This window comes from Octopus sinensis, linkage group LG20 (assembly GCF_006345805.1).
Source record: "Octopus sinensis linkage group LG20, ASM634580v1, whole genome shotgun sequence".
Taxonomy (NCBI): domain Eukaryota; kingdom Metazoa; phylum Mollusca; class Cephalopoda; order Octopoda; family Octopodidae; genus Octopus; species Octopus sinensis.
In genome coordinates, this window is record NC_043016.1 from 14,378,253 (window position 1) to 14,392,946 (window position 14,694).

The 14,694-nt window shown below is 35.3% G+C and overlaps 1 protein-coding gene across 1 annotated transcript in view; it reads left to right on the forward strand.

Moving 5' to 3' along the window:
- Window positions 1–14,162, forward strand: part of LOC115222544 (beta-alanine-activating enzyme-like) — a 101,817-nt gene extending 87,655 nt beyond the window's left edge. Inside the window, exons 13-16 of the mRNA XM_029792805.2 lie at window positions 2,486–2,649; window positions 9,333–9,458; window positions 11,287–11,418; window positions 13,576–14,162. Coding sequence (XP_029648665.2) covers window positions 2,486–2,649; window positions 9,333–9,458; window positions 11,287–11,418; window positions 13,576–14,073 — 920 coding nt within the window. The 3' untranslated portion in view covers window positions 14,074–14,162. The remainder of the gene's footprint in view (window positions 1–2,485; window positions 2,650–9,332; window positions 9,459–11,286; window positions 11,419–13,575) is intronic.
- Window positions 14,163–14,694: the final 532 nt, after the last annotated feature.

Below are 14,694 nucleotides of genomic sequence, written 5' to 3' on the forward strand. Positions count from 1 at the left end.
TTGCTCAAGGTGCCACACAGTGGGACTGAACTCAGAACCATGTAGTTGGTAAGCAAGCTACTTACCACACATCCACTCCTGCCCTATAGAGCCACGCCTGCATCTATATGGGGAATTGATGAGAAACCTAGTGCTCATTACATTGTAGCTTTTGATTTTACTTGTTAGTTGTTATCATAAGTGCACTGGGTTACATGGCAACAGATCAGGTTAGAAATCTAGAAATGCTTGGATTCTCAAAATAATAATAATAATAATAATCATCGTTTAATGTCCACCTTCCATGCCAGCATGGGTTGGACGATTTGACTGAGGTCTGGTGAAACAGATGGCTGCACCAGACTCCAATCTTGATCTAGCAGAGTTTCTACAGCTGGATGCCCTTCCTAACACCAACCACTCCGAGAGTGTAGTGGGTGCTTTTACATGCTACCGGCACAAGGGCCAGTCAGGTGGTACTGGCAATGACCTTGCTCGAATGGTGCTTTTTATGTGCCACCTGCACAGGAGCCAGTCCAGTGACACTGGCAACGACCTAGCTCAGATGTTTTTCACCACAGACCAGATTAATTTGCATTCTATCTTGCTTGGAGGTACAGTGAAAATTAGTAAAACATTTCTGGAATTTTCCATTTGATATTCCTAGGCAAATGTATGCATACTATCATAAAATACATGTGGGGTACGTGTGTATGCACATAAACAGCAATGAAACATATTTGTGTTCTGTCATGAGATGCATATGTATGTCTATAAGTTTACCCTACATCCACACAATTATGCACAACATGTATATATATATATATATGCATACATCAACTACTTCAAGTAACCAAAAACCCCAAAGCTGCCTTGACTTAAATAAAAGAGTCTCATCTCTTTGTTAGTGACTGGTTTGAATTCTGTAATGATAAAAGCTTTTAATAAATCAAAAAGGAACATACATGTATGTATGTATACACACCACATACACACTACATACACATGTGCATGCATATATACATACATATTATCATTATCATCATCATTATTATTATTTGCCATCCATGCTGACAGGAGTTGGACAGTTTGACATACTCATACACACCACTCAAACACATATACATACATGAACATATGCACACATACATGTACATACACACACACACACACATATTCACACCATATAATAACACATACATACCACACATACACACATATATGTATACTCATACACACCATACATACATACATGCATACATATATATGCATACACATATGTATACACACACACATTCACACCATACAATAGCACATACATACACACATACATGCATGCATGTATACACACACACACACACACACACACACACACGTAATCAAAATTTAGCTTAAGTGATGATTACATTTAGATGCACAGCTGCTGATTCAAGAATTATTTCAATTAATTTCACTCATCATCATCATCATCGTCATCATCATCATCTCCACTTGATGGTATTAAGGTAGATTAATACCATCGTTGCCTAATAAGCCAATGAACGATGAAACCGAGAGTCGTAATGTGATGAACGACTAATCCAGATTTTGGATAAAATTGTTAAACTTTACATTTTTATAGAAATTTCTCTAATGTCCAAAATTACTTTACTCGATATTATATATGCATTTGTGTGTGTGTACGTATGTATTTATGAATATATACGTATATGTGTGTGTGTGTTAATGTGTGTGTTTATATAGATATAAGTGTGTGTGTGTGTATATATATATCATCATTATCATCGTTTAACGTCCGTTCTCCATGCTAGCATGGGTTGGACGGTTCGACCGGAGATCTGCGAAGCCAGAAGGCTGCACCAGGCTCCAGTCTGATCTGGCAATGTTTCTACAGCTGGATGCCCTTCCTAATGCCAACCACTCCGTGAGTGTAGTGGGTGCTTTTTACGTGCCACCTGCACAGGTGCCAGGCGAGGCTGGCAACGGCCACAGTCGGATTGGTGTATTTTATGTGCCACCGGCACAGAAGCCAGTCGAGGCGGCACTGGCTTCGGCCACGATTCGGATGATGCTTTTACGTGCCACCGGCACTGTCCACTTTCCATGCCGGTATGTGTTGGACGGTTTGACAGGGAACTAGTAGACTGCAAGGCTGTGTCGAGCTCCATTTTCTATGGCATGGTTTCTACACCTGGATGCCCTTCCTAATGCCGACTACTTTAGAGAGTATATTGGGTGCTTTTTCATGCCACTGGCACCAGTGTGGTTGCCATATAACTTGCAGGACTGAAAAGAGCTGAGAATTAGAAGCACAAAAGGGAGCAAAAAATTCCCGCTTCTAAGAAGTATTTGGGAGTGTGTGTGTGTGCATGAATTTATGTAAATATATGCATACATATATATGTGTCCTTGTGTGTGTGTGTGTATGTATGTATGGATGGATGGATCGATGGATGGACGGACAGATGGACGGACATTATATTTTAGTGTTAATGTTTCATTACAGGTTGCTATGATGGCTGCATTTACGTATTACAAACAGCAACTGGTGACATAGTATGGACGTTTTCAACAAGTGATATTGTGAAAAGTTCACCCGTTGTCGATCCTGTGACCTCTTACGTTTGGTTTGGTTCCCACGATAGAAATATATACTCTCTTGATATTCAGGTAAACAAAACTCCAGGTGGATTCCTTATTGCTTAACACCATTATTTTGCATATTGATACATCAATACTGTTTTCATTGTGTGTACGCTTTTGTCTTAGGTGTTTCCTTGTTGTGTTGTGATTGTCAAGAAGAGGGAAGCTTGGTGAGAAAGAAGCAAACCACAGGTCTCGTATCCTGAATACTCATTCTTTAATCAAATGTACAGAGTGTGATGGATAAATTGCCACCATTTTATATTTTTAATTTCGCACATGTGCATTGTTTTTGATTTTGTCAACTACACAGTATAGTAGGGTCTGTGGGGCACTGTCTGTGAGAAAAACAGCACCATGATGCACTTCACTCTGCCGCAAATTTGGAAACAACATGTATTGCTTGGCTTGCATGCCAGAAGATCTGATATGGATATTTCAGAGTGATTGGTGTCAATCTGAGGACACTGCATGTACTGAGAGTGATAAAAATCAAACATCCAGTCAACATCATGGTGTTTGGAGTGATCACTAGTGATGGCAACATTATACCTCCATCCATTTTTACTTTTACACCAAATAAACAGCAACATGTTATATTAAAAGTGGGTGAAACAGTGTTGAATTAATGAGATACTGCTTGTAAAATTACAAAACCAGTTAATATAACCAAATATGCAACAAAACCCCAATATTCCAAGTGTAAACATTGATATATAAACCATAATATAAACCACAACCAATATGTATCAGGTTGTCCCATAAATAATGCAGCTTTTTTTTATACTTCTTTTATTTTTTAAAATTAAGATAAATAAACTTCCTTTTTAATCTAAATTATACTCTCCATTTTCTATAATGCTCTTCTCTGGTAGACTTACAAGACCCCTCTTCCAAAATTCACTTGTCCGTGACGAAAAACACTTCTCCAGTACTGTTCTGACTTCGTCTACAGAATTCATATTTGTTCCATCCAAATGATTTTGAAAATTGCGGAAAAACTGATAATCAGATGGGGCATTGTCTGGTGAATATGGTGAGTGGGGCATCGTTTCCCATACAAACTGATCCAGCTTTTGGAATGTCATCCTGTATGTGGCCCAGTATTATCCAGATGGAAGACCACCTTTTGTTTTGAAACCAAAGATGATCGTTTTTCTTCTGGTGCTGGTGTCGATGAATGGTTGAATGACCAAATCCAAGTTTCTCTGCTAGTTCCTCAACAGTTACAATAGGATTCTGTTCCACAAGGTCTGCAAGGTCTCCTTGTCAAGCTCTGCAGATCTTCTTTGATGAGGCTGGTCTTGTAGGCTGTAGTTTCCGGCTCGGAATTTCTGGAATCACCGTTGACACTGGCTTACTCTTATTGTCCAATCCCCATATACTGTATCAATATTCCTCTCACTTTCCATTGTGTTGTTGTCTTTATTGAACTCATAAAGCAAAATATGCCGAATATGCTCCTTTGTCACTTCCATTATAGCTTTGAAAAATCGAACTGTATTCTTCAAAACTTATATTAAGAGTAAGAACAAGGTAAAATTACTACCTGCTTTCATGGCAAGTTGAAGCAGGTGGCTTATCTTGTCTCCCTCTGGCTTTTAGTTCAATGAATCGAAAAAACTGCATTATTTATGGGATGACCCAATGTATATAAACAAATAAAAAAAAAAAGAAGCTTCGTTTACATGAATATACCTAAGTACCCAACCATAATTTACATTTCACAGAATATGAATTACAGAATCAAATGAATATTCAATACCTGAAGTATAACATATAGCAAGAAACCCCCCCCCCTTCCCACCGCCTCAATAACTGAATAATTAAACATGACCTCAGTGTAGCAGGGTAGGATCATGAAACCAGTATGATCTCAAGCTGAAATTCCTGGCCTCCACATCAGACCATGGTCGATAGTGAGAACATGCTGAGGCCCTTGTCCTTCAGTGGACAGGTAATAGGCAATCCTATTCATTGGTATTTTACTGCTGTTTCTTGGATTCTCTTTCTCGCATATGCACATACATACACACTGAATCACATATGTAGATTTAAGTGGTGTATCTTTTATCTTTTGCTTCTTTCAGTCATTAGGCTGTGGCCATGCTGGGGCACCACCTTGAAGAATATTTAGTCAAATGAATTGACCCCAGTACTTACTGTTTTTTAAAAACCTGGTACTTATTTCATCAGTCTCTTTTGCCAAACTGCTAAGCTATGGAGATGTGAACATGCCAACACTGGTTGTCAAGTAGTGGTGGGGAACACACACACACAATGGGCTTCTTTCAGTTTCCATTTACCAAATCCACTCACAAGGCTTTTGCCAGCGTGAGGCTATAGTAGAAGACACATGCCCAAGGTACCATGCAGTGGGACTGAACCCAGAACCATGTGGTTGAGAAGCAAGCTTCTTACTCCACAGCCATGCCTGCACCTATATGTATGCATATGTTTTTTTTAATATCAGTTGTTTAGTCCCAGGAAAATGTGAAGTTCATGACCATCACCATCTCTTAAGAGATTATATCTGTTGATAAGATAAAGGCTGTCACCTGATTGTGAATGGGTCATTGCCAATTAACCAAGCGGTGTCCTTTTTCTTTATTATTATGCAGTAAGTTCTAGATACTGTAAGAAACAGTTTTTCATGATGGAAGTCTTACTTGTGGAATTTAGAAGGTCAGCAACTAATTGGGATTGAAGTATTTTCTGACCCTGAAATGAAATTCTGGTGTAATTCTTGACAATGTTATATGCATGATAGGACGCACATGAGAGATATTTTATCTTTTACTTGTTTCCATCATTAGACTGTGGCCATGCTGGGGCACCACCTTGAAGGGCTTTCAGTTAAAGGAATCTACACCTATACTTCATTTTCTTTTCTTTTTTTTTCTTTTCAAGCCCTGTACTCATATTATGTCTCTTTTGCTAAACCATTAAGTTACAAGGATTTAAACAAACCAACTACGGTTATCAAGCAATGACAGGGGTCAAATACACGTACAGAAACACACATATAAATGCATGCACATGCATGCATGCACACACATACACGCATGCATATATATGATGGACCTCTTTCAGTTTCCATCTACCAAATCTACTCACAAGGCACTGGTCAAACCAAGGGTACGGTAGAAGACACTTGCCCAAGGTGCCATACAGTGGAACTGAACCTGGAATCATGTGGCTGGAAGTAAACTTCTTACCACAGAGCCACACCTAGGCCTACATGATAATCAGAGATTTTTAGCAAGTTGAAAATTTTAAACTTTTTGCTGTTTATTTGATGTAAAGGTGAAGAATTGCAAGACTTTCCTTGATACTGTAAGTATCATTGCCTTGGTATTGTTGCTCAAGACTATTGGTTATCATATCCACATTGAAGATATTTTGAAGGTGATAAGTCATAAAAACAGTATACGTCTGATGTGGTTTTGTGGGCTGTGTTGATAAAGACTGTGTGTAGCATGTTAACGGGGACAGACAGTTGGTTATAATTTGCATAACTGTATGCACATATGATTAGGAATAACGGTGAGGAGGTTGGTATTGAACGAGTGGAAGAGGAGAGGGTAGAAGACACAAGCTTAATAAAATGCAGATCAAAACAGCCATGTCAGCACATACTACAATTTTCAAATTTCCAATACAATATTCATGAGTTTTAGGAACCAGAAGAATTTTACATAGTGCTGGTTCTAAAGAAATGGTACTGTTGCCATTGAAAGACCCATTGTTTAGGACTGTTTTACCTTTGGTAGCATGGTGATTAATAAAAGTAATAAACACTATCATGACCAGCTGTTGGTAGTTTTAGATTTTTTTCATTGGGGAAGGTAAACTTAGAAACAGAGATTTCAAGAGATGTTTGTTGAGGTTGCACTCCATAGAATTGGAAACAAAATAAACATCAAATAGGATATTTCATCTGCAGGTTAGGTAATTTGTGGAAATGGTGGAAGTGGGTAGATTCTGTTATTTGAGAGGTCTGAGAGCTTAGAGGTAATGTAATTCATGAAAACATTCTTTACTGTCCTGATGAATGCGATGGGTTGCAAAACAAGATGAAAATCTTTGTTATTAACAACCTCGTGGGAGAACTTTGTGATTGGGAAGGCAGGTTCAGAATGAAGTTGGAATATAACATACCTAAGAATGGACAGTTGATAAAGAATAGAGCTATAGTATAAGGGATTTAGGACTTAAATGGAATAAGTGGCATTAGTTGCTTTGACTGTTATATGGCATTAGGTATTTGTTTAACCCTTTCAATACCAACCTGGCTGAAAATGCCTCTGGCTCTGTAGTACAAATACCTCATTTTCAAAAGTTCCAAATTAAACCAAATCTTAGTCACAATTTATGTTCCAAACACTAGCTTAATGATAACTAAGATATTTTACTAAATTCTTTGTTATATTTAAAATTAATTGAAAGAAACACAGAACATCTTAACAGAAATATGGTAAGAAAAGGGTTAAAGGACTTAGTTTAAACTCCATGCCCATGACTTCATATGCTGATGGCAAGAAAGCTGAACAGCAGAAAGTCTTCAGAGAAGAAACTCCACTCATGCCCTTAATTTCTCACACTTTAAGGGGGTCAGGCTATATCCAGGTTTTAACCCCTGGGTTCCCTTCTGCTGACACTTTTTAGCCACTTGGATATCAGAGATTTACTCTTTTCACTTCAATGTTCTCCAGTTTATTGTATGAGACACAGTTGGGTAGTCTGGGAATGTTGAATATTCTCCATGGTCCAGTCTGATTCTGTCTGCTGCAGGTTCTGTGTTAGCAAAAGGTGGTGGTAGTTTCATTGAGGGACTGAAATGTACAGATATTAAGTGTAAGAGTGGGAGAATTGTGAAACAGATTATGTTTAAAACTTGTGTGTTTGTGTGTATATGTATGCATATGTGTGTGTTTGTGTATGTTTATAGAACTTGAACTTATGTGAATAGATATTTTGTGTCTGTCCATATATGTATATATATATATATATATATATATATATATATATATATATTGTATAAAAGATTGTGGGTTAGGCCAAAACAATGCAAAGTAAATGCAAGGTAAATCACAAGAAAACAAATATGTGAATTAATGTAGACTTATCTTGTATTCAATATTTTGGGGTTATGATCCCATTTTCAAGAAATTAATGAATGTTGCCGATATGCATGTGTGTGAGTACGTGTAAAGTGGCATGTCCATTCCACACATGTACATCGGCAGCATTTATCAATTTCTTGAAAATGGGGTCATAATCCTGAAATATTGAATACAAGGTAAGTCTAGATTAATTGACATATCTGTTTTCTTGTGATTTTCCTTGCATTCACTTCACATTGTTTTGGCCTCACCCATGATCCTTTATACAATATATTCTACACAGTGCTTCATAGTAATTACTCCATACATATTATGTTGTTGTTTCTGTTATTATTAAACAACCTTGGTTTACTTTGATTGAACTGGTTAGTTGAATACTTGAAGATAGCCTTGATATGTCATGCACCTGTCTGGTCTGAAATGATGCTGCATTGTGTCACGCTGGTAGGGTCAGTATATATATACATTGCAAAATTAGGACAGATATAACAATAATATTTGCTCTACAAAATCATACCTTTCTATGTGTTGAATGTCATTACCAGAAACAGCATTCTTTGCTCATACCCTGACCTAAACAGCTATCAACATCCAACTTGATGAAGCAAAATAGGTTTCATTTATTCTAATCATATTATACTGTGTATGATATTAAAAAGAAACATAATACTACAATGTTGAATGGCTGAAAATTTATTTCAAATGGGTAAAAATTCATAAAAAAGTATGCCAGAGTGACTCTAAGTAGAGCAAAATATTATTATGTAGGTCATTACATTTTTACAGTTAACTGACCAAATTGTTAACAGTTAGCAATGAGATATCAAAATAAACACATGGTTGATAGTACAATATTACCATATTTACCTGGTTTATAGAACAGAAGCACTGTCTATATCTAGTCAGAATAACACATTCATATTCAGCTGGTTGATAGAATATTTTTCTGATTAACAGAACAGCATTATCATATTTTACTATATGTATGTGGCTGATAGAACATCATATTCAGTTGCCCTATATTTACCTGGTTGATAGAACAGTTGTACTATGTCTATCTCGCGATAGAACAGCTGCTTTATATGACATTTGGTTAATGAATAACAACACCATATTGAGAGAACAGTACTATCATATTTTCTTGATTCATAGAACAACTGTGCTACATTTATGTAGTTGATAGAACAGCTGTGCAATATTTACCTGGCTGATAGAACAACTGTGTTATACTTATTTGCCTGATAGAACAGCTGTTCTATATTTACCTGGCTGATAGAATAGCTGTACTATATTTTATCTGGTTGATAGAACAGTTGTGTTATATGTATCTGATAGAACAGCTATACTGTATGTGAGTGATAGAACAGCTGTACTATATTTTAGCTGGTTGATAGAACAGCAGCACTAGATCTTTGTGGCTGATAGAACAGTTCTGCTATATTTTATCTGATTGATGAACAACAGTACTAAACTGAAAGAGCAGTACTATTATATTTATTTGGTTCATAAAATAACTGTACTATATTTTAACATCTACTATTTCTAAAAAAATTTTTTAAACTCATATTTTGTATTTAATTTTAGAAGAAAGTCTGCATTTTGAAACGAAACTTACAAAGTGGGGGTATAGTTTCATCCCCAACCATTTCTCTTAATCCTCATCTTGTATTCGTATCAACTCTGGATGGATGTCTTTTTGCCTTAAACCCAGTAAGTTTGTTTTATTTGATTTCCCTGTTTACTACTAAAAGAAAAGAAGAAAAAAAAGTGTTTAGCCATGCTTTATCACGATGATGATAAGAATGTCAGCTGATTTGAAGTATTGCTGTGATAGTTATTATATTATTGTACAGATTTCAAATTCAAGGCATTATACAGCTTGTTGCTATGTTTATGTAGGTCACTATAGGCTTAGAAATTATGAAAAGCAGAAAATGTCCAGATTGGTTGCTCACTACAAATTCATTCAAATTTGCTAATTACCCTTTCGTTACTGTATTTCTGTTGAGATGCTCTGTGTATCTTCCAATTACTTTAAATATAACAAAGAATTTAGTAAAATAACTTTGCTATCATTCAGCTAGTGTAAGGAACATAAATTGTGACTATGGTTTGGTGGAAGATTTTAATTCAGAACTAATGAAAACAAGACATTTGCATTCAAAGCCAGAGTCAGTTTCAGCCAGGTTGGTAACGAAAGGGTTAACTAAATAAAAACATTGTCTTTGAGATTTATATATATAAATATCATCATCATCATCATCATTTATTACCCATTTTCCATGCAGGCATGGGTTGGATAGCTTGACAGGATCTGGCAAGCCAGAAGATTTTATGAAGTTCCACTGCCTATTATGTGTGTGTGTGTGTGTGTGTCTGTGTGTGTGTGTGTGTTAAAAGCATCATTTAAATATTGAGTTCTTTGTTTTGCTAGTGTTATATTTCTTAGAATAGCACCTATTAATATTTTTGTAAATTTTTGTAACATGCAAATGGAGTTAATTAATTGTCTCTATTAGAATATGAAGACAAATTGAAAAGTGATAGGTATCAGATATCTCAACCGGCACTTAGAGTTTGTATTGCTGTTGTAATAATATAATAATATACGAATACAGCAGTAACTGAATTCTTCATGCATCACATGCTCATAGAGTTATTTCTCTTGCATTGTTTAGACGTCTGTGTGTCTCTGTGTTATGTAATAATCCTACTTTATGACATGTCTTCTATTATTCATTTGCATTTACATCATCATTTAAAAAAATGTGTGTGCTCTGATTTGTGCCATCAAATTCTTGGTTGTGGAGGAGATGTTAGACATGTAAACGAAAATAAGAAACAAAATAAAAAAACAATTTCAATATAGATCTCATACAGTAGCTTACATATGAATAACAACTATGTAATTGTATATAGGCATACCTACACAGGTGCAACCACTGGCTAAGTGATATCAAAGGAATTACCAGGAGTGATTTGTGTATATGATAATACACTGATGAATGGACTGGATAAATAATTTAATGAAATTATTATTTATCTCCTCTATAATATGACACCTGTTCTTGTCCCTGTATAATTCTTTATCCTGTCAGTACCTGGTATAAAACCATCCCCTTCCTTACACCCCCTTCACACACACACACACACACACACACACACACACACTTAATTTTGGGGGCTTTTATCTCTCCTGTTCTTTTTCTGTCTTGCAACTTACTTCAGCAACCTCACTAGTGCTGGTGGCACAACAAAAATAATAATGCACCCAGTGCACTCTCTGAAGTGGTAAGCATTAGGAAAGGCATTCATCCATGAATCATTCACCAATAGTCTGCCAAAGCAAATTATTGGAGCATGAAGCAGGTCTGCTGCTTACCAGAGCCTGTCAAACTGTCCAACCCATATCAGCATGGAAAACGGATGTTAAATGATGGTGACAATGAAAACAACAACAACAACAATGATGAATTTAGATTACAGATACCGAACTATACATAAATGATTTAATTTCATTGCATTTTCTCTCTTTTAGTTTGACGGTGCCATCCAATGGCAATATACCTTCCACAAACCTCTGTTTACTACCCCATGTCTAACCAGCAAAGGAATCTTGATTGGCTGTGTTAACGAAAGTTTATATCACATAAATAACGAAGGCTCTTTGGTAAGGATTATTGTTTTTATGTTTCAACAGACACTTTTATAAATGTCGTAATTACATAGGTTGGACAAGAAGTTATTGTGACCTGATCGCCATTTCATTAAACACTGCCAACAGTTAATCCTAACTATACAAATACAATGCTGCTTACCTCAGTCAATCTGTTTGAATTAGATACACTCTCCAGCTTAACTTAGTAAACTTAGCTATAAAACAAGCACAACTTGCATGAAACAATTCAATAATTGATATTGTAAAAGAATAAGGTATACCTCAATTTATGTCACTTTGAGCTACATTTTTTTAATGTTTTACTTTGTGTTCTTAAAGAAATTAATGGAAAAAAAATAAATTTTGACTTTAGTTGATGTGTCCAATTTTATGTCAGTCTCAACAAACATATTTAAAAGCATAATATTAAAAACCCCACCTAAAAACCAACACTGGTGTGGAAAATCAAATAAAATACATGTGAATATATTATGTACAAATCATTTATTAAAACAGATGTAAGCTGTTTTAAAAGTTTTTTTTTTCATGTTATGTTGTTTCCAAGTTAAGTTGCATGTCTTGGGACTAATTACTGGTATAAGTTGAGATATGGGTTCAAAAATATATGCTTCAACAAATAAAAATAACACTAATATCTCATTTTAACAGATATATTTACCAAAATTACTTAAAATATCTTGAAATACTAAACAATAAATTTATTCAATAAAATCGCCATTGGCTTTAACCATGGCCTCCAGATAACTTCAGAATCTCCTGCAACTCTTCTGGACAGTCTCCTTGTTTAAGTTGGTGAATGCTGCCATAATCCTTACCTTCAGTTCATCTTTGATGTTACAAGGAGTTTTGTTGGTCTCTCGCTCAACTGTGCTCCACACATAATAATCAAAGAGGTTGCAATCTGGGGAGTTAGGTGGCCAGATGTTAGGGGTGATGTGGTTGTAGAAATTGTCTGACAGCCATGACTGGGTTCTCCTGCTTGTGTGGCATGGTGCAGAGTCCTGCAGCCAGACATAAAGGTCTTCCTCTTGACCCAGGCCAGCACTACTTCCTCCAAGCACTTGATGTAGGCCTCCATGTTGAGTTTGAGGCTGTGTATGAAGATGAATGGAGGCTTAGCATTACCATCACTAGCGACCACTCGAAACACCATGATATTGACTGGATGCTTGATTTTTATCACTCTCAGTACATGTCCTCAGATTGACATCCAAACACTCTGAAATGTTCATATTGGAGCTTCTTGTGCGAATGCCAAGAAGTACAGAATGTTGTTTCCAAATTTCTGGCAGAGTGAATTGTGTCATGGTGTTGTTTTTTTATCTTACAGACAGTGCCCAACTGACCCTACTATACTATGTAGTCGACAAAATCCAAAACAAACAATGTGTGAACTTAAAAATATAAAGTAGTAACAATTTACCCATCACACTCTGTATATATATATAATAATATTAAGGAATGGCCTTAATAGGCCATTCAACTCACTAAAACGAGCAGCCAAACTCAAACCGCTAAAAAGTAGTAATTCAGAAATCAAAGGAAAATTAAAAACATTTACCCTAAACATTTAATTTTAATTTTCCTTTGATTTCTGAATTACTACTATTTAGCAGTTTGAGTTTAGCTGTTCGTTTTAGTGAGTTGAATGGCCTATTAAGGCCATTCCTTAATATTATTGTTGAATGTACATTATATAGTCTGTTGACTATATTTTTTTTCTCACTAGACCACTGGTGCCGAAAAAATTTCTATTGAATTTTTTGCTACCCTTATATTGATATATATATATATATATATAAATATATAAACTGTACACTTTGATTTATATATATATATATATATATATATATATATACAGGGTTGGCCAAAAGTCACCTGACAGTGAATCACAATTCCATAAATACTTAATATTCAATTTTATTTATTAATTCCAATTAAAACGTTTAATAATTAAATGTTGTGAGTTCAAATCACTGGTTTTTTTTTGTTTCAACATTTGTCTATTCATTAGCAAAGTCTCATATAAAAAATAATTTTTGGTTTTAATCTTGGAATTCAACAGCTTTGATTTACTGTCAGGTGACTTTTGGCCAACATTGTATATAGTGGAATAAATATTTACTTTTGAATTGTTATTATTTTCAGATATGGGAAAGAAATACTGGAGGCGCAATTTTTTCCTCTCCAATTTGTATTCCACCTTCCAAAAATGATGGCCAAGAAATTATCATATGTGGATCTCATAGTCATTATGTGTTCTGTTTTACAATTGATGGAGAACTTTGTTGGAAAACAAATGTAAATTCTAGAATCTATGCAAGACCCTCAATCTTGAAGAATCTACATTTATTAACTTCTAATTCTAAGAAGCCTTTGAATTTACCTGTAAAAAGACATTATCAATCATCAGTTCTTAGCGAAGAAAATAATGAAAAGTCACTGAAATTAAATACCTGTACTGAGGATTTTAGTATTATCTTCTCAACTGATGGTAATTTGCATATTATTTGCATATCATGTGGTTGTGTATTGGGTGATTTCACTTTACCAGGAGAAGTGTTTTCTTCACCTCTTATTCTGGAGACAAACATTATTGTTGGATGCCGAGATGACTGTATTTATTGCTTAACAGTTTCTGAATAATAGTTTACTCCTCAACAAAAAAACAAAAAAATGAAATTGTAAATATATGTATATATATATATATATGTTTGTATTGTTAATAAAGCTTACCTCTTACTGTTTGAAATGTTTTCTCTCGCAATTTTTTGTTTTAGTTTTTTCTTTTTTTTCAAAGTTGTTCTTATTGTTATTGTTACTACTACTACTACTTCGACTGGTGGTGGCAATGACAACAGCAGCAACAGTAGTAGTAGTAGTAGTAGTAGTAGTAGTAGTAGTAGTATGTGGCTTGTTGTTTTAAAAACAGAACAAATAATCTGTTTCATCAAATTATATTAAAAATGGAAAGAAAACCAAATAAAAGAATCACACAAATTGGGAAATAAAGTACACTGCATTCTGCCTTTGAATATATCTATATACAAGTTTCTGAGTCTGGATACTGGCCTGGAGAAGTGAGTCCTCACTCCCATCATATATGCAATTAACCCTTTAGCATTCAGTTTAGTTTGTCAAAAGTAATGCTTATTACTCTTTACTCTTTACACTTTTACTTGTTTCAGTCATTTGACTGCGGCCATGCTGGAGCACCGCCTTTAATCGAGCAACTCGACCCCAGGACTTATTCTTTTGTAAGCCCAG